General features: G+C 35.9%; 1 protein-coding gene across 3 annotated transcripts in view; it reads left to right on the top strand.

The window, feature by feature from the left end:
* Window positions 1-23,018: 23,018 nt before the first annotated feature.
* The window catches only part of FEZ2 (fasciculation and elongation protein zeta 2), a 46,843-nt gene continuing 43,100 nt past the window's right edge, over window positions 23,019-26,761 (top strand). For all 3 annotated transcript variants that reach the window (XM_012539864.3, XM_023494619.2, XM_031951264.1), the window contains exon 1: window positions 23,019-23,308. In XM_012539864.3, the coding sequence (XP_012395318.1) occupies window positions 23,061-23,308 (248 nt within the window). In that variant the 5' untranslated portion in view covers window positions 23,019-23,060. The remainder of the gene's footprint in view (window positions 23,309-26,761) is intronic.

Raw genomic sequence — 26,761 nt, 5'->3', positions numbered from 1 at the left:
ATGCCTCCAATTCTGATTATCTATGTGACATCTGGGCCCCAGTTTCCTCATCTATAAAATGAAAGGATTGGACTAAGTAGCTTCCAACTCTAGAACTATGATTCTATATTCTTATGTTATAGAAACCACTCAACAGGGGATATTCTATATATCAATGACACGTTGCTATTAAAAGTGAATTCTACTCATCACAGAGATTACCAGATGGGGAAAATCAAATTTGAGAAACATTGCTGGGTCAAAAAATATTGGTTCATCATAATCTGAGCAGCGTATCTGTGTCCAACCATCCCACTTATCACTGGATGATACCTGATGAGATTTTTGTCTATGCTGAACTTGAAGTCAGTAAGATCTGAATTATCACTCTCATTTCATAGACTTATTAACTGTGTGACTTAGGGAAAATCACTTAACCTTTCCAAGATTTAGCTTCTTCATCTGTAAAAATAAGAGTTTTAATGTGTCTGCCTCACAGGGTTGCTTTGATGACCAAATGAGATATTATGTATAAATGGCCTTTCAAACCTCAAGGCACCATGTAAATGTGAACAATTGTTACTAGTATATGATTTTTGATTATACAATGCTCCAAACAACTTTCTAAGTATGTAATGCAGAGCTAGTACCTATCAACACAGATAAATAGAATTTCCTACTGGTCTCCTAGAACTACAAGTTGGAGACCTGGTTCTTCCCCGACAAAAAAAAGTTTATTTGCAAGGAACTATGAATTAATTATACCTGTGATATTTTACAAATAGCTATAAAAGTGTAAATAAGACTAGAATTGGAAGGAATCTTAGAAACCATTTAGTTCAATCTTTTTGTTTTATAGATGAGTAAACTAAAGCCAAAAAACGTTAAGTGGCTTACCTAATATTGTCCAATTTGTTGATACACCAATGAGAAGACTACTATTCCTTTCTTATGGCTAATATAACATCTTGTTGTTGCATTTTTACCAGGGTATTGCCCAATGATGGCCTCATCCTCAGAACATGCATGCATTTGACCTTCCTGATGGGTTGTACAGAGAATCTTCAATATTCTCTACCTGTTGCTTATCTTAGCCCATGGGGTTTTGGAGAGATAGGTTCTGGTCATGAGTGAGCAAGAATTCATGAGTAACTATGTAATGTTGAAAAGTCTTATTGGCAGCAGAACCAGAACAAGTGACACTAAGTAGAGGCTAAGCTAGAACTTAAGTTGCAAAGAAAACTATGCGCTTATGATCTCTTTGTCTCTCTTTGACAGTGGTTAGAGAGGCAAGAACTGCTCTAAGCCTTTAGGTGGAGAGAGCAATTGTAGTGTACTTTCTAGATCGTCCAAGTTAGGATGTCAAAATGTACTATGCTTTCTAGAGCCCCATGTTGGGTGCCAAATGTTTTGCCTGGACTAGCTCTCTGGAGGATCTCGTTACCAGCCCGAGTCCTTGGTTTTAGAAGAGGAGTGATGAGGTGAAACTCATGTGGATGATCAAAACACGGAGTCCATTTATTTCAAGTTCTTTCAGCCCCTAAATACCTTAGTACAATTACATCACTACAGCAGATTGAGCAAGTGCTAACTATAGTACCATTACATCACCACAGTACACTGCACAAGTGCTAATTATAAGCATCCTGCTATTAACATGTAAATGTCTCTCTTACTGTATCCCTGCTTCAAATAGAACACAGGTGGTCATGCGGTCCCCTCCCCAAACTTCTCAGGAAGGGTGACATGTCCCAAGGGGAGATGAGAGCCAAACCAGACATCATCAGCAGGTTCCCTCTGGGCTGAAGGGTCTTATATATCACCAAGAGTTCCCCCACTATCTATGGCTCTCTACAGGTAACTGGTCATTTCTCTATTTGTCTGTGAACTAATGGTGCTTCCATTTCTTTAATTTCTTGTATTTATTCTTTTCTATTGTTAAGTGAATAAGTATCATGAGATGAACATACTCAGGTAATCAGTGAGACTGGGAGATCCATCAAAAGTATCCACAGACTAACTGACAACCAGAATCCCAGAGTTGGGGCCAATGGCCAGCCCTGAGGAATTTCTTGTTCTATCCAAAACAATAGTAGATTGACTCAGAAGTCAAGATACCTTGTCACTGAAAGAGCTAGTTTAGTTGAGCAAGGGTATGAATCACCTGTTAGCTATGCCATACTTAGTCAAAATTCTATGGGGAATTCCTTACAGGAAGAAAAGAACTTTCAGGATCAAGCAATCAATATCCCCCCACTCATAGACCTCACCCACTTACACACACACACACACACACACACACACACACACACACACACTGTGTTAGAGGGAAAAGTTTTGTACTGATAATTAAGTTTAAGTCATCTCCCCAGGGACTGAGGAGAGTTAGAAGAGTAAGAAGAGGAAAAGTATACCTCCCAGTTTCAGGAATGTTTTTGTAACTTCTATCTTTGCTATACCTTCTCAACTCTCTGTCCCTTTTGTCCAGAGTATTTTATACCATACAACACTGCCTTTTTGAATTGGGAAAAAGTATATATTCTTACCAACTTTAATTACAGCAATTTATTTGGCTATTTAAGGTTGTTGTTGCTATTGTTTTCAATATTGGTGATGTAGTGGATAGAGTCCCTGCATTCAAATCCAATATCAGACAATAGCTACCTGACTGACATTTCATCACTGGATTGGTGACTTGGCACAACATTCCCTCACTTAAATCCAATTCACTTGCATATCATGACATTACCTTCCTGATATCTTGGTTCTCATTAAGAAAAGAAGGAAGTTCAACAAAGGAAAAGTGTGACCTTGAGCAAATCACTTAATCCTGTTTGCCTCAGTTTCTCATTTGGAAAAAAAAAAACTGGAAGAGATGATCAAGCACTCCCATATCTTTGCCAAGAAAACCCCAAGTGGGGTCATGAAGAGCCAAATACATCAAAACAAGAACCCTGTACAAATCATTTTAGGACAACTGTGTGGCACAATGGATAGAGCACTGGGCTTGGAATGAGGAAGATTCATCTTCATGAATTCAAATTCAGCTTTAGACACTTAGTAGCTGTGTGACTTGGACAAATCCCTTAACCTGTTTGCCTCAGTTCATTTATAAAATGATACAAAGAAAGAAATGGCAAACTATTCCAGTATTTTTGTCAAGAAGACCCCAATATAGGATCATGAAGAATTGGACATAGCTGAACAAAAGCAAAGTTAGTTTTTTGTTTGTTTGTTTGTTTGCTTGCATTGTTAATATTCACATTCAGGTTTGTAAGGCTACTGCCAAACTAGGAAATTCCTGAGTTACATAAATCTTTCTTCCTCCTTTGTGGAGGGCAAAGTTCAGTTTCCTTCACATCACCGTTATTGGGTGTTGCTGGAGTAATGTTTTCTTAGAGGTGAGGCAGAAAACAAGAAGGAAACCGGTCAAAGGGCTTTTCCTGAAAAAAAGTACTCATTGCCTCGGTCTGAAGACAATATTCATTATCACAGAGTAAAACTGTCAGACTACTGCTTAATAATGCCCTTGTCCTTTCTGTTATCCCTGTTTCTAGGAGAGCACTGCCCATTCCCCCAACACAACGGTAAACTACATATCCTTTTCCCCTTAGGTACTTGTCTGTCCAACACTGACTAATTGCATTTTGCCACATTTTCTCACTGAAAAAGATAGAAACTGTGAGAACCAACTTCTTTTTATAAGTACACTTTCACTATAATCACAGGAAGAGTCTATGTCTTTCCACTGTAAATTCTCTATTGATTTTTAACATGCTCAAGGCAGACCTGCTTGGGGATATACACATTAGGACCAAGGTAAAAAAGCTATGCTAGTAAGAACAGCAATCCAAAGGGCAGATTATATTAAAGCAAGGGGATGTGGGTGGATGTGTGTGGAATCTCAAAATGTGTTGCAGTCTTAATTGAGTTGACTGTAATCCTCTACCCTACACATTCACTGAGCAACAGAGTGAGGGGGTGAGATAAGGGTGTTTAATAGATCCTTAAGTGCCTTGGAGTTTAGAAGAAGCTTTAAAAATTTTGGTTTCTAATCTCTGACATTATTGACCTTTTAGAGCAGTGTGGTTTTAATCTGAGAGTGTGGTTTTAAAAAAAGTATCTTGATAATTATGTTTTTACATAATTAGTTTACTCTGTTATCCTATTATATTAATGTGTTTAAAATTATTATTCTGAGGATTTCGTAGTCTTTATAGATTGTCAAAGGGATCCATGGAACAAAAAAGGTTAAGAACCCCTGTTTTAGAATTTTTTTTCCTTTCCTCTTTGGAACCAATTATTTACGAAGAAAAAATTCAGACTTCTCTGGTATGAATAGAGAGCAGGAGTGAGGAGTCAAAAATGATAGTAAGGATGTCAGACTAGGAGATTGGAAGAATGATGGTCCCCTCAACAATGACAGGGATCAGAAGAAAGTAAGGTTTTGGGGAAAACATAATGAGATCTATTTTGGACATGATTAGTTTGAGTTATCTCTAGAGCAACCAATTTAATATGTCTACCATGTAGTTGCTCATACTCTTCAGTGACAAGATTTGATAAATAAATCTGGGAATCACATGCAAGGAGATGATAATTGAACTCATGGGAACTGAAGAGGTCACTAAGGGAGAGTTTATAGCAAGAAAAGAGAAGAAGGTCTAGGGCAAAGTGTCTGGGGACATGCACAATGAACGGATGGCTGAAGAACCAACAAAAGAGACTAAAAAGGAGCAGTCCAGCTAATAGGAGAAAAACCAAGAAAGTCACTAAAATCCAGACAGGAGTGAGTGTCCAGAAAAATAAGGTCAACATTGTCAAATATTGCATAGAAGTCAAAAAGGATGAGAATTGAGAAGTGGTCTTAGATTTGGTAATTCTGGAAAGAGAAGTTTCATTTAAATAATAGGGTAAAAAGGCAGATTTTAAAGGAGTTAGAAAAAAATGAGGTGAGAGGAATTAGAGCATACATGGCTTTTTAAAAAAGGAATTTAGATGAGAAGGAGAAGAGTTATACTGATATCCCTTCCATATCATGAGGGTTAAGAGCACTGTGCTCCTACAATCTATAAAACTGGAGTAAAATTTTTTGGTCCTCTTCATACCAGGGAGAAAGTCTAATTCTTTTCTTTTCTTTGTGGGGTATTTACAGTATCTCATTATAAAATTTGGGTTAAATATTTGGTTATAGGTCTCTCAGGCTCCCATAAAACTCTTCAAAAATTCCCATTGAATTTGTTATATGCTGAGCAGCAAAATATTGAAAACATGATGGGAAAGTTGAGTTGTGGAAGGGATAACTACAAAGAATGATAGCCATATTGGCATAGTAGGATCTAGTGAGGGTTTTTGCTTGTTTGTTTATAAGAATGGGGAGCCATGCTTGTATATTGTGAGTAGCATGGTAGGAGTCAGATGACAGGGACAGTTTGAAAACTAGAGAGAGAATACAGAAGATAATGGAAGTGGTCTTTGTAATTCAAATAAAGAGACTACATATTCAACAAAAAATTTTAAAGCCCATTAAATACCAAAATTAAAATTCTGAAAATCAAAGAGGTTAATAAAATTAGAAGAAATTTACATCAAATGATTAAATAAGACCAAGAACTGTTTCTAAAAAAAGAAATTCATAAATAATCAGCTAATTTGATTTTTTGAAAGAAAAAAGAAAAGTAATTTAGTTGATTTTCAAAAATCAGTTTCAGTCAGTTTCAAAAAAAAAAATGAAAAAGGGAAATTCACAACTGAAGAAATAAAAGAAATTATTAGAAAATATTTTACCCAACTATATATGATATTACCCAAATATATATATATTAAAAAGAAAAAAAAACCAAATAAAACGGATGAATATTTGCAAAAATGAAAAATTCTAAAATTAGTAGAACAAAAAATAGAGAATTTAAGTGACCCAAACTGAGACAAACAAATTTAACAAACTATCAATAAAAAGAAAACCCTGATACAGATTTACAAGTTAATTCTCTCAAATATTTGAAGAGTAAATAATTGCAATATTACATAAACTAGTTGCAAAAATGATACAAGTATGGTATTGATACCTAAATCAGGGAGTCAAGACAGAGAAAAAAAGCTAGAGACCCAAAACCCTAAGGATTATCAAGGCAAAATTTTAAAATAAAATATTAGCTAAGAGTCTACAGTAACATATAAAAATGATCATAAACTATGACTAGGTTATGTTTATATCAAGATGGAGAGCTGGTTCAATATTTGAACACTGTAAATATGATAGACCATATTGATAATAAGTACAACAAAAATAATCATATATATATATATATATATATATATATATATATATATATGTAAAACTCTTGATAAAACACAGTATCCATTTCTGTTACACCAGAAAATATTTCTTAATATGGTAAGAAATGTCTATTTGAAAACAAAGCAAACATTATATGTAATAGGATAAATTAGAGGCTTTTTCAATAAGATCAGGAATAAAGCAAGGGTGTCCATTTTCATCACTACTATTTGATTTACAATTCTAGAAATGCTAATTATAGCAATAGATAAGGAATAAGAGATCACAGATAGACAACCAATCTTTCTTTTCCTTCAAAGTTCAGCTTAGGTACTACTTCCTTTATAAAATCTTGTCAATTTTTCTAGTTGTTAGTTCTCTCCTCTCTCAAATTACCTAGTATTTACTAATCTGTGTATGGCTTGTAACTTCCTAGTAGAATGTAAACTCTTTGAGGATAGCAAACTCATTTTTCTTTGGACTTAGGGCCTAGTCTAGTGATACGGACATAGTAGGAATCTTATTAACATTTGTTGAATCAAATGAAATAACTAGAAGTGGAAAAATGAAAATTGTCAAAAAGAATAGGATTAAAATATGGACTTATGAAAACTCAGGCTGCCATATTATTGCTTTTGGTGTGTGTTATTATTTATTTAAACACAAGATATATTTTAAATTGCAAAACCAGCTAGATGGTATTAGAATACATTTATGATGCATGAGTACAAAGTTTATGAATCAAATAGCTCAGAATAGAAGCATTAAAATAAACTTGAATGAAACACAACAATCTTTAATATATTATGTAATCAATTTAAAATATAATGGTAGGAGTTCAGTGACCCCCTAGTTTTTATTTTTTCTTCTGTAAAATAAAGGGGTTGGACTAATTATCCTGTAAGGTTTTTTCTAGCTCTAAATTTATGATCCTATGTTGGACCTAGTCTTTGTGGTTCTATGAGAAAGAACTTTTGGGTGGTCTCCAAATGACCTAACTTCCTTCTTTACCTCTTCAACTCCCATTACCAATACATACTTCCACTGGTGTTTGAAAATTCCATATTCTACAATATAGCAAATTAACTTTCCAAAGGGTAAAACAATTTTCTTAAAATAGCATCAGATTTAACATCTTTCTATGACATAGAGCTAAAATAATATTTGTTTTTTAAAAAAAAGACCTTACTTCACAAAACACCTGCCACTGAACCCATTATTTCAGACAAGAAGCTATCTATCATCCTAAGATTGTGTCTATCCAAGCCAAATGAAGTGGAAAATTAAAGCAATTATATGCATAATAGAGACAAAAGTGCTTTTTGGCTGGAATTATCTGAACAATTGCCTTAATTCTCCACTTTGTTTTGTCATGTAGACAGATTCAATGTGTAATGGGAGCTGCCTGCCTATATTACTTTGATAAAGTCCAAGGCATCCAGATTTTAATTGATGCTGTGTCAATAAAGCAGGAAAGAAAGGGATATAATAAGGGCCCCTATTTTTTTTTAAATTTTGAGAGACATCAAGTTAGTTTAGATGGTGATGCCTAATGAAGGTGTTTTACAAAGCAGCCACTATCACAGGCTTATATAAAAAATAAATGAGAAGAAATTAAGGAATTTCTCTAAATAGCTACCAATACATTAAAAATATAAGCTGCTTTGCAAAACTGATTAATATTTACCACTTTGGGAATACAACTATTGTTTTAAGTATGATGCTGTATGTCTTGAGGATAATGTTAGCTATGTTTTCGCTGAGCAAGAGTGGAATTATTCCAACCAATAGGATATGATATGTCTTACAGACTCATACTTCCCATTACATACTCTACATTCCAGTCCAGTTTTTGTTCATGACAATTAATATTCTTATCTATCATCATACCTTTAACTCAGTGGCCATTCCTCATGCCTAAATCCCTAGTCTTTCTCAAATCTTAGCTCAAGTGGCACTTTCTACATAAAGCCTTTTCTGAACTCCACAAAGTGGGATTAATCTGTTAATGTAAAGAAAACAGAACAAAACAAATCAATAAAACTTTTTAAAAAGAGAAATTGGAGGAACTTTAGATAAATATTCATGAGGAAAAACCAAGGTCAAAATCTTCCAGAGGGAAGAGAAATAATGTGATAAACCTACAGTATTCATCATCTTATTAAGAGAAATTGTCCATTTAGTGGCTGTAACACTAAATTAGGAACTGCAAGTTGAATTTGAATCTTAGCTTTGATGTTTTCTAACTTTGTACCCTTGTGTAAATCTGACCTTTAGCTTCCCCATCTCTATTCAATAAATTCAATAAATGTTTATTAAAGAGCTACAAAGTCCCAAGTGCTAAATGCTGGGGATATAAATTAAAAAAAGATAGCATCTGTCCTCAAGGAGCTTACTATCTAATGAGGGAAGGAAAAACAAAAAGAAGCTGAAAAGTGGGATCAAGAAGTGTGATCAGGGGACCTGGTACAAGGAGCATGATGTTCTGTGGAAGTGAAACCAAGGAGAGCCTCTGATGGAAAATAGAGAACTATCTGCAAAATTCAGAGCACTCTAGAGGAATACATAGGGAAGAGTTTGTTATTCCTCCAATCAAAGAAGAGGTGCAAATGTTGAATATCAAAAACTGAGTCAATCTAAATGGTAATAAAATTTCAGCAATCAGCTTATCTTGGAAGAAGCATGATGTTCTCTGAAGTCTAAACCATGCAGAAACCTTGTTTGAATATGAATATAGGCAGATAAATACTATTAGCTCACATATTTGTTATATAGAAAGTGCTTTATAAATCTTGGACTGTGAATTTATTTAAATATGAATTATGATGATCCTCATTCTCATTGTTATCACTTATGAATTTATGTTGCCTAAGGTAAGAAAACTACTTGAGCATCACTAAGGTCTACCTTGGACTCTAGAAGAATCACTATATTGATGAGTAGAAAGGGATTCCATTGGCTCCATTCTTCATTTTGTTGAGGAGTCAGTCTACAATTAATTTCAGAGACTTAATGCATTAAACTTTTTGGAAGATACAGAAGACAAGAGATTTCATCTGTCTGAGAAGCCTCATCACACAGAGTAGTAACTATAATAACTACATTTTAGAAAGAATTTTGGTTGCTATGTCTAGTTTTAGGCAATCCTGACTCAAAATAGGACTGCAAAGGAGTCATTCTTAAAAACAGTTAAAAATACAAGAAGTATTGGCATAACAACAAGTTATTTTCATGGTTATTTTCAACTGTTTTTCAAAATTAGCATTTTGCTGTTTCAAGGAGTAATAATACATTTGCTTTATTGCAGGAGTTAACTCTTTTATATGTGTTGGGACCATGTTGGCAGTCTAGTGAAGTTTATTGGACCTTTTCTTAAAGTAATATTTTTGATAGCATAAAATAAAAACATATAAGATTACCAAGGAAATAATTTACATTGAAATATTTATTAGGTTTTTTTTTTTAAGGAAATTGGGATAAATAACTTATGCATGGTCACACAACCAGTAAGTATCTAAGGACAAATTTGACAGTAAGGCTGGTGCTCTATCCACTGCTGCAGGTAGTCTTCATGTTGGGGACTTTTAGAGAAAGGAGTTGCAGGAGTTGCCATTCTAGAAATTCTGCCTGTCATATTTCGAGACTATTCAGATCTGAAGCATGTAAGTCATATACTTTGATCAAGACTACATATGTGAAGTAATTATCAGAACAGAGAAGTTTAAATCCTTTATTAGAGTTTTATCAGTTACTAAGAGATGAATTATTCTAGATAAATATTCTATATGAATAATGTCTGGCATATGGCTTCCAATTACAGAAAAATATCTGGCTTTTAAAAAAAAAACATGGTCCAATTTGAAGAATCTTACCATTTTGGCAAGTTGTCAGACAACCTTTCTTTAAATACTTGAGCTAACATCTAAAGCTCTAATTTCTTGTATTTCTTCAGATGTACTGCCAGTACCTGAGTGAAATTAGGCATAAGCTGAATTTTTCCCAACAAATTTTCCTATTTTGATCCTTCCATTGTATCACTGATGCTATGTAATGCCAAGCCAGGCTTTACTAAATACAGTACTTTGGCAAACAACCATTCACAGAGCTGATTCCAAAAACTTGTTTTTTTTGTTTTGTTTTTTTTTTTCAAATCTTGTTCTTTCCCTTTAACATACCAAATTAGGGGAAGTGGGTTGTCAGTCTTCTTTCCCATGCTTTGAGAGTTTGATGTTGGCTGTGATATAAATCCAAGTTTAATAGCTGAGCTGAGCATCATGGGGTAGCAGGATCTAAGTGAGATCACTGAAATGAGGATTTGGCCTTCAGTTCTGTGCATTAAAGAAATTTAATTTTATTAGCTAACTTAGAAGTGTTTTGTGCCAGCAAACTCATAAGAAACTGATTCATAGCTAAAATGATAATATATTAGCTAACTTAGAAGTGTTTTGTGCCAGCAAACTCATAAGAAACTGATTCATAACTAAAATGATAATAATATGACAATAATTGAAATATTGGAATAATAAGAAAGATAATTATAGACGTAACCACATTACTTGTGTTGACCGAGTACAGTCAACTTAGACAGCAAAGTCTAACTGGAAAACCACATTAATATTAGAAGATTCCTAGGTGAGTATAAAGTGGGAGTAAAGGGAATTGTGTTATATAGCTGAGTCAGAAAGAACCTTAGCAGCCATTTATTCCAATTCTCCTATTTCACAGAAGAGGAAATAGAGGGTCAAGGAGGTCAAATGATTTGCTCCTGGTCACACAGATAACAAAAATTAGAGAGATTGCATTTGACCCAGCTGCTCTGACTCCAGACCTATTGTTCTTTCCACCATATTATATGCTTTCTTTTATCATAAAAGTTATACTCTTTTATATTATAATAGCTTGAGATGACCTTCTCTTGAGACGACCCCAAGCTGTAACCCAGGTGGAGTAATCTTATAGTACTTGCCTAAATAGTGTAGGAAAAAAATATACTCCTAATTATCACAAATATTTAAATAAAAGAAGAAGCTACCATGTGATGGGGCTTTTCCTGCCTTGACCCTGTTGTTCAGATGTGGGTATTTTATGCCATTGCCCCAGATATATTTTGTGACATTTACCCTGGGAGGCAATAATTTCTCATTATGGCTTTGAATATATTTATGTTGAAGATATGTTCCAGACATTTCAAAAGAGTCATAGTTTCAATTATTTTGTTTTATGAATCACCAAAAAAATGCTCTGTGAATGTCAATATTTTGATAAATAGGAACTGAATGAACCAAGTCAAAAAGTATTACAATGAAAAAATTTTTTTAAAAAATCACAAAAGATTGAGAGCCACAAAAATTGAAAAGTACCAGGCTAATGAAACATTGTTATTATACACAAAAGCCTTTATTTTATAGCCTTGCCTCAAATTCCACTGAAAAAAATTAATGTTTTCATCATGAACTCTATCTCTTCTCTATTTCCATACTTTAAATTTTCTCAGCATCATTCCCCATTCTCTTATTTGATCCAGTTTCAGAGGAAAAGGTATTGCTTTTCTCTACCAATGCTAATACCCAGGGGAGTACTGATAAATGTTTAAGAACTTGGTTTCTTAAAAAAATATAATGTGCAGATGACACACTTTTACTTTTAATCTGCATTATTAGCATTTTATACATCACTTTCTTAAGTCTAGGCAATCAACAAAATGCTAAATCAAGTTCTGATTTATAGTGTTAGCAGATTTCTGAGGTGTAAATGCTCACCCTGAAAATTTCAGCTCTCTTGGGTTGTTTGATCTGGCTTCAATTAATATAAATAATTTTTTTTCTATACTCATGCTCTCAGTTTGATCCTCTGTCTCCTCTGGTATCTTGCCCCTTTCAAATTTTCCCTTTCTCTAATTTGCATCCCTTCTGTATCTTTTTCTGCTGCTTTCAAATAGGTAAAATTCCCCCATCTTTATGTAGTCATGGTTACATTCCATGGAGTGTGTGTGGGAATAAGTTGACAGAGGTCATCCCATAGAGTGTACACTGTAACTCCCTGGAAACTTCCAGGGACACTAATAACAGTGTAGAATAATGCTGAAGAGGCTTAGCCTTTTGGCATAACAAAATTATGCCTTTATTTGGCCACTGAACAGGAAGAGATGCTGACTCAGTGGACCTTTAAAAAACACAGAGAACCTGCCCTCTAGCACCAAGACTTTTTTTCTTTGTCTCTTTTTAAAAGTTTTTGAATTAAAAAGATATATTTATTTATTTTTCCTTCAGTTTTTTTATACTTTATTTTTTTAGTTTCTGTTCCAAATTCTCTCCCTCCCTTCAGCCCTTCCAACACTTGCCTTGAGAAGGCAAGAAATAAAATACCCATTATACATTGCTACTACTGTGTACAGTGTTCTCCTGGTTCTGCTCACTTGACTTCACATCTTTCAAGATTTTTCTGAAACCATCCTCTTCATTATAATAGTTTTCCATCATAACATATGTCATAGCTGGTGCAGTCATTCCCTAATTGACAAGCATCCTTTTAGTTTTTTTCTTTGCTACTACAAAAAGCTACTATAAATATTTTTGTAAATGTGGGTTGTTTTCCTTTTCCTTTGATCTATTTGTGATACATACCTAGTAGAAGTATTGCTAAGTCAAAAGATATGCACAGTTTTATAGACCCTCAACATAGTAACAAATTGTTCTGCAGAATGGTTGGATCAGTTCTACCAATAGTGAACTAGTATATCTATTTTTTCAACATTCTTTCCAGAAAGAGAAAGCAAAGTAAATCTGAAAGATTTTGTCATTATTACATAGTGTAATATCAATCAAACCCCATACTACCAGCCTGCTATGAAACATTAGGACTTTCAACATTCTATTTACAGATCCCAGTTGAAAAGATCTTGCTTAATTAGATGATGATAATCCCTTTATTCTCAGGGACACTGTCACTTAGGATAAATTTTACAAATTTTTGCTTTTCTGATCCTTAGTAGTTATGTTCCTTTTGCTGCTACTTCTTTGTAACTTATGCATTCATGTTTTTTATTTTTATTATGACCTAGAAAATTATAAAAAATAAGAACATTTCCATACACAAAGAAGGCTAGAAAATTGGAATTGTAAGGTAGTATCATTCTGTTTGTTTAATTTGTCACACTAGTGTTTATATATATTTATCATATTATTATTTGTATTATATTATATATTATAATATTATTTATATTAAATATATATTATAAATAAATTTATTAAATATATATATTTAAATATGTTACTGATACCCTTTTCTTTCCTTCTTTCCTGTCTTTCCTCCAAACTCCAGTATAATCATGCCTTGTGACACTCAAGTAAAACAAATTTGGTCATGTCTCAAGAATGTATGACTTTTTCTGTACCTATTCTATATCACTTTCATCAAAAGGTACATGGCATACTTCATTTATCAGTTTTTGGAGTTGTCAGGGTCTTGTGATGGTTCTTTTGGTAAGGAATGGATGATTGACTTGAAAGGTAACCAAAGCTGCTGAAAATTCTAGGAGTTTGTTTTATTTTATTTTTTTTAAGTTTAAAGATAGACACCATTTTATTTTCTCTTTAGGAGTTCAAGCATCCCCTAGAAGCTAGGTGGGGATATTTGATTTTATTGGCAGCATGGGATCAGTTCCTTACCACACTGATGTGGATTGAACAGTTCACAAAGTAATGTAGTTTCACATACAGCTGGGGTAGCACATAAGACTTAAAAGATACTATTTTCAGAAAATTCCCTGATAACTTTATCTTCCATAGTGCTGGAGTATGAATTTCTTAAAAGCCTTGTTCCTGGGCACACTAGGTTTGCAGTAATTATGCTGGATGGGCTGCATATAGTCTAGGTCCTTATTAGATTGTCCATTGTTTTTCCTCTTTTTAGTCTGAGGCAACTGACTGGAGAGTAAGACAGGCCCTAGAGGGGAAATCCCCTCCCTCCCTAGCACCTGAATCATTCTCTTTCCAGACCCTATCAATTATAATAAGCTCTTAAATTAGAATCTCTTCACTCAGTGCTATGTATCTGACAGACCAGAATGTCCTCCCCATTCTATCCTTCTATGTTTTATTACACAGGGACCCAAATTTCCCATTTTCTTGCCTTAAGGATTCTCACCTTGTCAATGCTACCCCTTTCCCCTGCAAGGATATTGGGTCTAAACTTTCCATACCATAGGCCTTTTTGGCCTGACAAAGAATAAGCTATAATGTGACAAGAACTAGAAGGCAGGATTTTCTACTGCATAACTGCTATATATCTTTCATGAAAAAGGATTCGAAGAATGAGAGTGGCAGGATCAGCAGCAAGAGATGGAAGCACTTTCCATGAGACTGATTAATCCTTTAATTAAGGCATGGAGAGGCAGGAGCCTTTACCTTTCTCTGGCATATAGTTCAGTTTATTAAGAGAATCTAGTAGGGAGTAATTGAATTATGGTTACTTGGAGAAACTGCTGGAACAATGATGAATCTATTCCACTTTCTGTTTCTCCCTTTCATTTTATTGTAATGACTACTTGTATCATTCAAAATTGCTTCTTTGCTGATCATGGAAATCCCCCAAGTAGAGACCTTTTTCTCTTTTCTCTTTTTCTTTTTCCCTCTAGATATTTCATTTGATCTTATTAGTTCCCTTACTTTCAATTTTCATTTCTATTTCAGTTATCATTATCTATTAAGACGACCCTCAGATCTATTTATCCAGCTCTAAACTCGCTCCATAGCACCAGTCTCAAGTCCCCAATTGGCAATTAGATACCTCCTACTGTATATCCTGTAGACATTTCAAACTCAACATTTCTAAAACTGGAATCACTATATTTTCCCCTAAATCCTGCCTCCTACTTTCCCTGGCTTCTTTCAAGTCTCAGTTAAAAATCCTACTTCCAGCAAGAAGCCTTTCTAAGTCCTTAATCTTAATGCCTTCTCTATAAGATTGCTGTTAATTAATCTTGTATATATCTTCTTTATACATAGTTGTTTGCATGTAATCTTCCTCATTAAATATTTTGATCTTCTTAAGAGCAAGAACTGTTTTTCTTTTCTTTTCTTTGCATTTCTAGTGCTTAGCAGTGAAAAACAGTGCTAGCACTGAAACACAATAGGCACTTAATAAATACTTGTTGACTAATTGACTTTAAAATTTATTTTAAATAAATAAAGTTATTTATACATGTTAAAACAAAGACCTACTAGATAAGGGTAATTTCATTTGCTTCTTGAATTTGTGTTTTGTTAAAGAGTTTAATGTAGGGGAGGGAAACTATAGATCATCATTATAAATTTAATGGACACAGAAAAATGTCTCCTGGATTTCCAATCAACAGATTAGAAGATCAGAACATTTTATGACTTTTATTTACAATTAGGGAAACAAAATATCTTAAACTAGGCCTTTGCCCTTGACTAAAACCAGGAGCTAATCTCATTACCTTCAAGTGGACAGGTTACTTTATTTTTTTCATCATTAAAAAAAATTACTAGGAAAGTTAAAAAAATACTAAAATAGGATGGAAACAATGGAAAAATATTCATTTTCTGGTAAAGATCTGATATTCAAACTATCCAGATACATATATATATATATATATATGTATATATATATATATATATATATATATATGTATCCAGTGATACATATGGTAACTAGAGCCATTCCCCAAAAGATAAATTTTTAAAGGAAAGAACTCTCAAAGGGAAAAAAAAAGGGGTAATGTTATTACTAATCACGTGAAAAAAATACTCCAAAACACTAATAATATGAGAAATGAAAAGTAAAACAACTCTGAGATTCAACCTCACCCCCATCAAATTGACAAAGTGATTTGCATCTCTAGTGCTTAGCTCTTATTTTCTCAAGGGAAGAGAAGGAAGAGAGAAATAGAAACTTCACGAGATGTCCATGGTCAATTCCAATTGACCCAATTCCATTGAATGGAGAGTGATGAAAAGTGCTTCTGATCCAACGCATCCTCTGCACTGATATTGCTAGGCAGCATACTAATCTATAGTCTTAATTTTTTCAAAGATAATTTATTTAAAATGTTGTGGTCCCTGTATAAATAATTCTCATGTTTCTTAATTCATTCTGTATTAGTTGAAACAAATCAGTTTTCTCTGAATATCTCCCTTTCATTTCTTAGAGCAGAACATTATTCTATTATGTACCAACCCAATTTGTTCAGCAATACATCAGTTGATATATCCACTTTTTTCCCAATTCTTTGTCACGAGAAATATGCTACTATACATTTTTAATGTTTGTTTTTTATTTGATATCTTTATGTTAAGTATGTCATATTGTTCAGTCAGTGAATATGCATGGTTTAGTGTTTTAGGTTATTGTTCTAAAGTCTTTTCCAAAATCGATAGATCAATTTTCAACTTCATCAACAGTATGCCAGTTCTTTAATAGCCTCTCCAACAACTATCACCTTTCATTTTTGTCACTTTGTCAATTTGATGGGGGTGAGGTAGAATCTCAGAGTTGTTTTAATTTTCATTTCTCATATTATTAGTGTTTTGGAGTATTTTTTTTTCACATGATTAGTAATAAAATTACCCCTTTTTTCCCTTTGAGAGTTCTTACCTTTAAAAATTTATCTTTTGGGGAATGGCTCTAGTTACCATATGTATCACTGGATACATATATATGTATCTGGATAGTTTGGATATCAGACCTTTACCAGAAAATGAATATTTTTCCATTGTTTCCATTCTATTTTAGTGTTTTTTAACTTTCCTAGTAGTTTTTTTTTTAATTTAAAGGTTTTTATTAAACATTCACAATGAGAAATTTTCATGTGAATATATATGTCACCAGATCATCTGTACACATAGAAATGCTGGAGATATAACCAGAAGGAGAGAATGACCCCCTGGAACCAAATACTTCTGAGTTTCCATACCTCATAGCCTTTGGGAACATGCCTATAACAATCAATCAACTCTATTCAATAGGAAAGTTTGTGCTAAACTATGACACTGGCTATTTCTTGAAACTGGCTTATGGGCTTGGGACAATGGGAGGGAATGAAGGAGTGATGGGGAGGGGGACAGGGAAAGACATAGGCTCTACTACATTAAATGCATGCAATGTTTGTAGAAGGAACCCTTAGGGAATGCTAAAGGCCAATTGCATTTCAAAAGGCACATTTTGGATCAATTTAACCTCACAGATACAGTCTTTCTTTTAGATTAACTGGTAGGAGCTGGATTTATAGAACATAGCCTCCTAGGGAATATTTAGCAATTTTTACAAAATTCAAGGCAAACTGGAGGCAGGGGAAGAGGGCTTATAGTTTTTGTTGAATAGTAAGTCTTTATTGCAAAAGTTTGTATCCTTGGGTTTATGGAACACTATGCTACTATATTTGATTTTTAATAGATGTTGAAAATCTAATGGGATAGTAAAATATGGAAGAGGAAGGGAAAAAAAAAAGCTTCTACATATTTCATCCATCTGAACACCTCTGCTATACCTCAATGCCCTATCTACTGCTTTCTATCTCTTGTTCTGAAACCAGTAATCAAATAATACCACACTATTATTGCTCCTGGAAAAGACATACCAACTAACTTGAACAATTCAACATCCCTGTGACCTGTGATCCCTGGCCATCACTATAATGTATGTTTTTTAAAATCATTTTTTAGAATATAAACTCATTTGGAATAGGGACTTTCACTTTTGTATTTGTATTTCCAGTGCTTAGGACATAGCTAGCATTTAACAAATGCTTTTTTCATCCATTTATTCATTCATCAAACTGGATATCAAAAGAACAGAAGGGCACAGTACAATGAATATGGAAAGATGTTTAGAAGAATTGAACATTTAATCTTTATTGGATTGCTTTCTGTCTAAAGAAGAGGGTAGGTGGACAGAGAGAAATATTTGGTTTTGCAAAGGTGAATGTTGAAAACTATCTTTGAATGTATTTGGAAAAATAAAATACTATTAAAGAAAAAAAAGCAATTTTTAAAAACCCCAAAGGATCAAAATATTAAGAATAATCTCATAGAAATAGCAATTCACTGCAGAAAATATTAAAATATTAAAAGAAATTCTTGTTTGTATTTCACCAATAGCCTCAGATAGCTATACACAAATTTTAAAAGTACAGGAAAGAGGGTAAACTTGAAATCCTAGCACAAATAGGTAAATTTGATTTTATAAGTACTAGTGAACGTTAACAGAGTATGTGTCTTGACTGGGAATGTGGCTCTAGAAAGCTATACCTGATTCAAAAGAAATAGAATAAAGAGGATTGTTGGAATCACATTATATAGTAAGAAGATATACTTATGTGAGGAAATTCAGAAAAGAGAATAAGGAAATATGGTGATAGTGAGCATTTAGATAATGATTAAAAGAGGAATGAATAGAATAGAGACTATTGTAGCTATATACTTGAGACCTATGACATAAGAAAATGGACAAACAGCACAAACTTGGCACAGTGGAATGATATTGAATAGTGTTTATGAAAGGTTTAAATGATTTGGACATCTGCTCAAATTCTATCAAAAAACCAGAACTGCTCATCAATTATTATCTTTTCTTAATGATAATTTAATTTTATGGGATAAACAACCACAACTATTCCTATTTTGGACATGATTTGGATGAACAAAAAGAAATTGGGCTGAAGTAGAAATGATTGGAATCTTGTAGGAAAGTAATCATTACATCTTAGAATTCACAATATTAGAGATTAAAGCTGGGAACAATCCAATTTGCACCCTAGATTTTGGGAGGGCAGATTTCAAAGGGTTCAAAGACATAATAATTTAAAATTCTGAGTTGCAAATTCTCTCCCTCTTTCCTGCCCCTCTCCTTGAGAAGGCAAGCAATTTGATATCAATTATATATGTGAAGTCATACAAAATGTATTTTCATATTAGTCCAAGTTGCAAAAGAAAAGTAAAAAAAAGAACTCAAGAAAAGTAAAGTTTAAAAAAGTATGCTTCAATCTGGATTCAGAATTACTCAATTCTCTATCTGACAGTGGATAGGATTTTTCAGCATATATCCTTTGGAATTGTCTTTGCTCATTGTCTTGATCAGACTAGCTAAGGGTTTCATAGTTGATCATTCTTACAATATTGCTGTTACTGTATATAACATTCTTCTGGTTCTGCTCATTTTAGTTTGCATGTATTTATATATGTCTTTCCAGGTTTTCCTGACATCATCCTGCTTGTTATTTTTTAAAGTACAATAATATTCCATCACAATCATATATAACATTATACATATGTATATATAACCTATATAATGGTCATTCCCCCAAATCTCTTAATATTGTATAGTGGATAGAGATCTGAAACTGAAGTCACAGACTTGAATTCAAATCCATCTTTGTTTGTGTGAACTTGGGCAAGTGACTTAACATCTGTTTGTACCATTGATGGGGTTTGAGGGGCAGACAGAGAGTTGTGGGAATCTCCTTTTGGTTGGCACAGGTCCTTTGTGAAAGAATTCATGAACCCGAAGAGTTTTAGGTGGCAAAAAGGGAAGTTTATTGTTGGCTGAGAAGCCAGCTTTGCTAGAAAGACTGACTTCTTCAGTGGCAAAGTCCTGGCAGAGAAATAACAAAAGGTTTTTCCACTGAGAAGAGAATTTCTTTTCAGCAGGCAGGTCCTGGTAGCTATGCCAAAGAGGCAAAGCATGCTACTTTGACATTTTGCAAAGAAATGAGAGAGCAGAAACCTATTTTATGAGCAGATCTTGGAGGGGGGGAAGGAGGAGCATTTTGAGCTGATCAGACCTGGATCTTCCAAATGAAATTACTTTGAAGGGTTTTTCAGCTTGAATTTGAATGGAGATTCAGCTATCAATGGGGGTGATTTGCTTTAGACATGGCCCAGCCAGGAGGATATGTTCTCATAGACTTTGGAGTCTGGGGGAGGGAGGGGGCTTAGGAATCAAAGGGGACAGAATTTCAGTGTTAATTTTAGGGTCAAAAGGGAACACAGTTTCACACCCCCATCACCATCTGTTAATTATGAGGTAATATTTGTAAAGCAGTTTTCAAACTTAAAAGTGCTAGTGATGACGATGATGACGATGATGATATTTGGTTCTAAAGGAGAGATCTAAAAGCCCTGGATGTAAGTTACAGAGACAAATTTCTATTTAAAATAAGTCATATATAGAGTTGGAATCTTAAAAGTCACCTAATTCAACTCCCTTATCTTATTATAATGACTTGAGGTGGGGGTAGGTGCCCAAAGGCATACAGAAAGTAAGTGGAAAAGCTAAGTTTTTCTTTTTTTCCCCTCAATAGTACTTTCCCCCACCCCCAATAGTACTTTCCCCCACCCCCAATATAAGTAAAGATAGTTTTTAACATTCATTTTTGTAAAACTTTGAGTTCCATTTTTTTCTCCCTCTCTCCTTTTACCTCTGCAAGACAGCAAGCAATTTGATACAGATTAAATATTTGTTATTCTTTTAAACATATTTCCACATTTGTCACGTTGTGCAAGAAAAATCAGACCAAAAGGAGAAAAAAACCCACTGGAAAGAAACAAATAAACAAAAAAAAGTTGAAAATACTCTGGTTTGATCCACATTCAACTTCTTAGTTCTCTCTCTGGATGCAAATGGCATTTTCTATCCAGTCTATTACAATTGCCTTAAATCATCTTATTGTTGAGAAGGGCCAAGTCCATCACATAATCTTGTTGTTACTGTGTACAATGGTTCTGGTTCTGCTCACTTCACTCAGCATCAGTTTACGTAGGTCTTTCCAGGCATTTCTGAAATCACTCTGAACAGCCACATTTTTTTTTTTTTAATTTAATAGCCTTTTATTTACAGGTTATATGTATGGGTAACTTTACAGCATTAACAATTGCCAAACTTCTTGTTCCAATTTTTCACCTCTTACCCCCCCCACCCCCTCCCCTAGATGGCAGGATGACCAGTAGATGTTAAATACATTAAAATATAAATTAGAAACACAATAAGTATACATGACCAAAATGTTATTTTGCTGTACAAAAAGAATCAGACTCTGAAATATTGTACAATTAGCTTGTGAAGGAAATCAGAAATGCAGGTGGGCAAAAATATAGGGATTGGGAATTCAATGTAATGGTTTTTAGTCATCACCCAGAGTTCTTTCTCTGGTCGTAGCTGGTTCAGTTCATTACTGCTCCATTGGAAATGATTTGGTTGATCTCATTGCTGAGGATGGCCATGTCCATCAGAACTGGTCATCATATAGTATTGTTGTTGAAGTATATAATGATCTCCTGGTCCTTGAAGAGCCACATTTTTAATCCAAGTTCTCTAACTTCAAATGTGAAGCTCTTTCCACGTCACTATACTGATCAATAGTTGAATTAATAGATTATTAATTCTCACTGAAGATTTTCAAGCAGACTGGATGAACTGTTTGCTACTGTGTGTTGTAGCTAAGATTCAAGAACTTACTGAATAGCATTCCTCAGATCACTTCCAACTCTGAGAGTGCTACAAGAAGATCTGGATTAAAATTCAGTCTCCTGCTGATCACTTGTGTGACCTTAGACAAATCCCTTAATCACCCTGGTCTTCAGTTTTCTTCTCTGTAAAATTGAGAAAATTGCCCTACATGTCCTCTGAGGTGTCACCTGAGGGGAAGAAAAGCCAGTCTAGCTGAAGCAGCAAGGCCCACTAAGCTAGCGATAGGAAGTGGTATCAGGCAAGCCAATCCACTGCTGCCATCAGAACCACAACTTATAATACGTACGTAATTAGCTCAGAACCCTAAACCTAAGAGGCCTGGCTTCCAACCCAGGCTCCAAAGCTCCTCATTAAGAGGAACAACCATTAGGGAGAAGTGGCCTAATTTCCTTGTCACTACCTGCACCAACTATTGACCAACTACAACCATTAGCCAGTAAGGCCAAGAGGTGGTAGCAATTTCCAGTTCCTGAAACGATTTCCCCAAGAAGCAATTTTGCGGAGAAGTGAGGCGGAGTGAGGCCTTTGCCTCCTCGTCAGTTACAATTCCTGAAGACTTTGGGGAAAAAAAAATTCTCACTACCAGTCCTTTGACATCAGAAATAATATTGTCAGCAGAATTCCTTTGAGGACCATCTGACTGGAAGATGAAATCCTTATGGGTTTGTCTTTCCCCGTCTGAATAAGACCTTCTTGAGAACAGTGACTGTCTAGCTTTTAATTCCACTGCTTAGGACAGTCCGCAGTCGGTGCTTGATAACTGATATTCATTCTCAGGCTCCGACGATTCATTCCGCAACCCTGGCTTCGTTGTTCAGACACGTGACTCTTGGTTCTTTGGGGTTTTCTTGGCAAAGATCAGTATCTTTGAGAGGTTGGTCCCGAGGTCACGGGGGCAAATAGGGTTAAGGGTTGTGCCCAGGGTCACACAGCTGAGTCAGTGTCTGAAGTCGGGTCTTCCTGACTCCGGGCCCGGTGCTTGACCCCTGGGCTACCCAGCTGCCCCTGCCTGCCAGAACTGAAACACACAGAGTTTATTTACCGCCACTTCTGTTCTTTTAAACTTGGGCCTACCGGCCCATCGTTAGTTTTTCTTCTCAAAGGAAAGGGATAACATTGCTGAAGGAGAGCTCAAATAGCAGAAACCGGCCGTCAGGGCATCCCCTGGGGGGAAAAGGACACAGCCGGACGGAGCGGGGCGGGGCGCGCCAAAGCCGCCAAGCCCGGAGGGGGCGGGCCTGAAAAGAGGTCGCGCGGGGGGCGGGGCCGGCCGGAGAGGGGCGGGGCGTAGCACGGCGGGCCTGGCCGGGCAGCGATGGCGGCTGACGGGGACTGGCAGGATTTCTATGAGTTCCAGGAGCCGGCCCGGGGCCGCCTGGACCAGCAGAATCGTAACGCCGGGGCCAGGGCGCTTGATGATGAGGGAGGCGTCGGCTTCTCGGCGCTGGCGTGCGGCTTGGAGGAGAAGCTGAGCCTGTGTTTTCGCCCCTCCAGCCCGGACGCGGAGGCTCCGAGGGCGGCGGTCAGGCCAATCACCGAGCGGAGCCTCCTGCAGGAGGATGAGTGAGTGCAGCCGGGGTCGGGCTCGAGGGAGCGACGGGCGGGCGCCTCTCCCTCCTCCCCCTCCCTCCTCCCCGTGTTAGGCCTCTGTCCGCAGCGCGGTGTCCGGCTCTCCACACTCCCCAGTGAGAGATCCGCAGCCCATTCCTCTTACTCCCCCTCCCATCGAGTCCCCGCCTTTTCTTCTTCCCCTCCGACCACGCCCTCCCCGGGCCCGCCCACCTTTCCCCTCCCACCCAGGTAGGCCCTAGCGTCAGAATCTTTTCCCTGCTGCGTCCTCCAGGCTCCCGTGTCTTTTCTTGAACCTCTTTCTGCGCTGTTTTTTTTTTTTTTTTTTTTGGGATACTGAACTTCCTGCACTTCCCAGTGCTAAATATCACTGATTCATGATAAAAGGGAGGAAGTAAACAGGACTTATAGGAATGCCTTATAAAGCAGACACATCCATATTTGTATGTGGGGAAGTAATCCGGGACTTGCTTTCAATGGCTGCGGGCGTTTTTTGTTGTTCAGTCGTTTTCAGATATATCTGACTCTTTGGGGTTTTCATTGAGAAGATACTGGGGAGGTTTGACGTTTCCTTCTCTAGCTCATTTTACAGATGAGGAAACTGAGGCAACCACGGAAAGTGACTTACCCGCAGTCACACAGCTAGCTCTTATGTGAGGCTGGATTTGAACTCTGGTCTTCCTGATTTCCAGGTCTTGCACCCTATCCACTGCACCGCCTGAGCTGCAGCAAGTTTGCTGCCTTTCACTGACAAAGTTTCCTCACTCGGGAGGATCCCTATACCAATGAAATCACAAGTCCTGTCTCTGTACCAACGTATACACATCTCTATCTGTCTCTCTATTTTATTGATGAAATGGAATACTATAGATATGGCTATCCATAAAATTCACCCAGTAATACTGTTATCCCGGTTTTATGGAAGAGTATGTGTATGGAACACACATACACACACATTTTGGTTCAGGCTTCTAATTTCTCTGATATAAGAATTTTCCTTAGTTCAATTTATATAACACTTATTAAGGGCCTACTATGTATAGACGCTGTCCAAGGACTGGGGATACACAAAGAGGCAAAAGATAGTCTCTGCTTTTAAGGAGCTTATAATATTTTCAGTGGGTCAGGGAGAGGGAGGTTTGAGTAGAGATGAAAAGATTTCAAAAAACCGTTATGGTAAATGAAATAGTGAATCAGTTAGGGAAGTGTAAAAAGATTGCATCGCAGCAGTAAGGGCCCGTTGAGGTGATGTGTCATAAAATTTGTAGTGAACACAATCAGCATGGTTTGATGATTTTTTTTTTCAGCTTCATTTGAAGTAGTAACAATGGCAGTGGATAGTGGGAACAATGGATGGCAGAAGTAATCAAAGCTAAGGCTTGGTAGCCCAAGAGCATCAATAGGATAAAAGGACAAGGAACTGCAAAGAAGAGGACAGTGTTGAGCCAAGGAGTTTCACCAAGAAGTTAGGATGGGAAAGGATAGGATTGGAATTAGTGTAGAAGTGGTGGTCCTGGGATTTTTGGTCTGAAGAGTCACAGTGTCAGTCATCAATTGATGCCTTTTCCAGAAGCTTTGGTACTACTAATTTGAACACTGCTCCCAGAACAAAAGGCAGAAAATTGGGGATAAGTACAGGAAGGTGGAGAAATGGGTAGATTATTAAGGTGAAATATGATCTAGAGTCTGTCATAATTAGCTAGAGTGAGCTAATTTATATTCATGCAATCACTAAACAAGACCATTGAACTCCATGGCAAGAGTTCCTAAAATAAGTTTTTTTCCCCCAGTGACTGGGATCATGGTTTCTGAAAATCTGGGGTATAGAAGTTCAGTCAGTTTTGAATGGTACTAGACCTGCTAGATAGAATCAATGTAGCATTAGCAGGTAGATATCCAGCATGGGTGGCTGGATGTGAAGAGTGTGAGTGTACATTTGTACACATATAAACCCTCAACAAATGTTGAGATTTCAACATCTGCCATTGCTACTACCTAAAGAAAAATATTTTTTCCTCTCTACTTGTATATTCTTGTAAAAACTTTTCTATAAATTTTAAAAAATGGTGTTTATGTATTTTGGGATTATGGATGAAAGGATTGTTCCAAAGTAGTAGGGTTTTTGTAGGACATGGATATGCAGCTGGAGTAGTAGAAAGTGCATTGAATTTGGATTCAGTGACTTGGTTTTTGAACTCTGGCTTTACTCCTTACTAAATATGGAACCTTATGGCACAACTTCTCTGGGTCTTCTTTTCCTTAGCCTGATAATGAATTGGATTTGATAACTTCAAATTTTCTTCTAGCTCCAAGTCTTTGACCCTATAATCTATATTGTTTGGTTGCATCTATGCATAGTATCCTTCCAAAATTTATTTATTTCCACCCATATAACTGCCCCCTCATTCAGGCTCTTATTGCTTCTTCCCTGGATTCTTGTAATGACCTCTTATTAATTCTATTGCTTCTGGTCTCAGCTCCTCTCTGCTTTATTCATCACATAGCTACCAAACTAATATTTCTAAAACATAGTATTCCTGTTTTTCTCCCTTGACCAAAAACTTCACTTGTGCTGTATTGGCACTAGGATAAAATGAAAATTCAGCCTGACATCTCAAGCTCTGTACAATCTGGTTAAGTCTTACCTAACTTTCTAGAATTATTTCATATTACTTCTCTTTATGTTTCAGCCAAATAGGGTTATTAGCTGTTCATTGAACTCAGCATTTCAGCTTTTATCTCTATGGATTTCTCTGGCTAGGATGTCTGGAATGTTGTCCTTCTGTCTCTGTCCTCTAAATGGCCCAGAGATTGGTGCTCTCTCATTCATGAAATTACCTTGTACTTATCTTTCATACCTTGTATCTTCCAGTAAACTGTAAACTTCCTTGTGATAGATATGGTTTCATTTTGGTCCCTATATTCCCAATGCCTGTTATAGGGCTAGGCACATAATAGGTACTTAAAAAAATATATTGAATGTCTTTTGACTGATAATAAGATTTTTTTCCCTCTATAGCTAATCTGTTCAAATTGTTCTATCCTTAACGGAGATAGAATATTTGTCATTATTCTGTCAAAAAGTTGGAAGATTAAATTTGCTTTTGGTTGTCTCCTTAGGCAAACTGTTCCCATTTCCTTTTTTTCCCCTCATAGTCCCTAATTTCTGCCTTTGGATCGTCTCCAAATATTAGTAATATCGCTTTAATGAATCCTTGCAGTGCTGAGTTATGCTTCACTCTGGGGATTATTGAAAAATCTTTAGATAGAATATTAGACAGCTGACCAGCTGAGAAATCAAAAGGGTCATGACATTTCTTTGAGATGTGGTGTCAGAGAGGTTCAGAAAAGAAGGAATAGAAAGAATGGAAGGGAGATATGTGGGAAAGGTATTTGACTGTATGATTCTTGCTGTGTCGAGGTGAATTCCAAAGGCTGGTATTATGT

The sequence above is a fragment of the Sarcophilus harrisii genome, chromosome 2 (genome assembly GCF_902635505.1).
Source record: "Sarcophilus harrisii chromosome 2, mSarHar1.11, whole genome shotgun sequence".
In the NCBI taxonomy this organism is placed as follows: domain Eukaryota; kingdom Metazoa; phylum Chordata; class Mammalia; order Dasyuromorphia; family Dasyuridae; genus Sarcophilus; species Sarcophilus harrisii.
The sequence above is the reverse complement of the archived record's forward strand: the minus strand, read 5'-3'. Positions and strand labels throughout refer to the sequence as shown.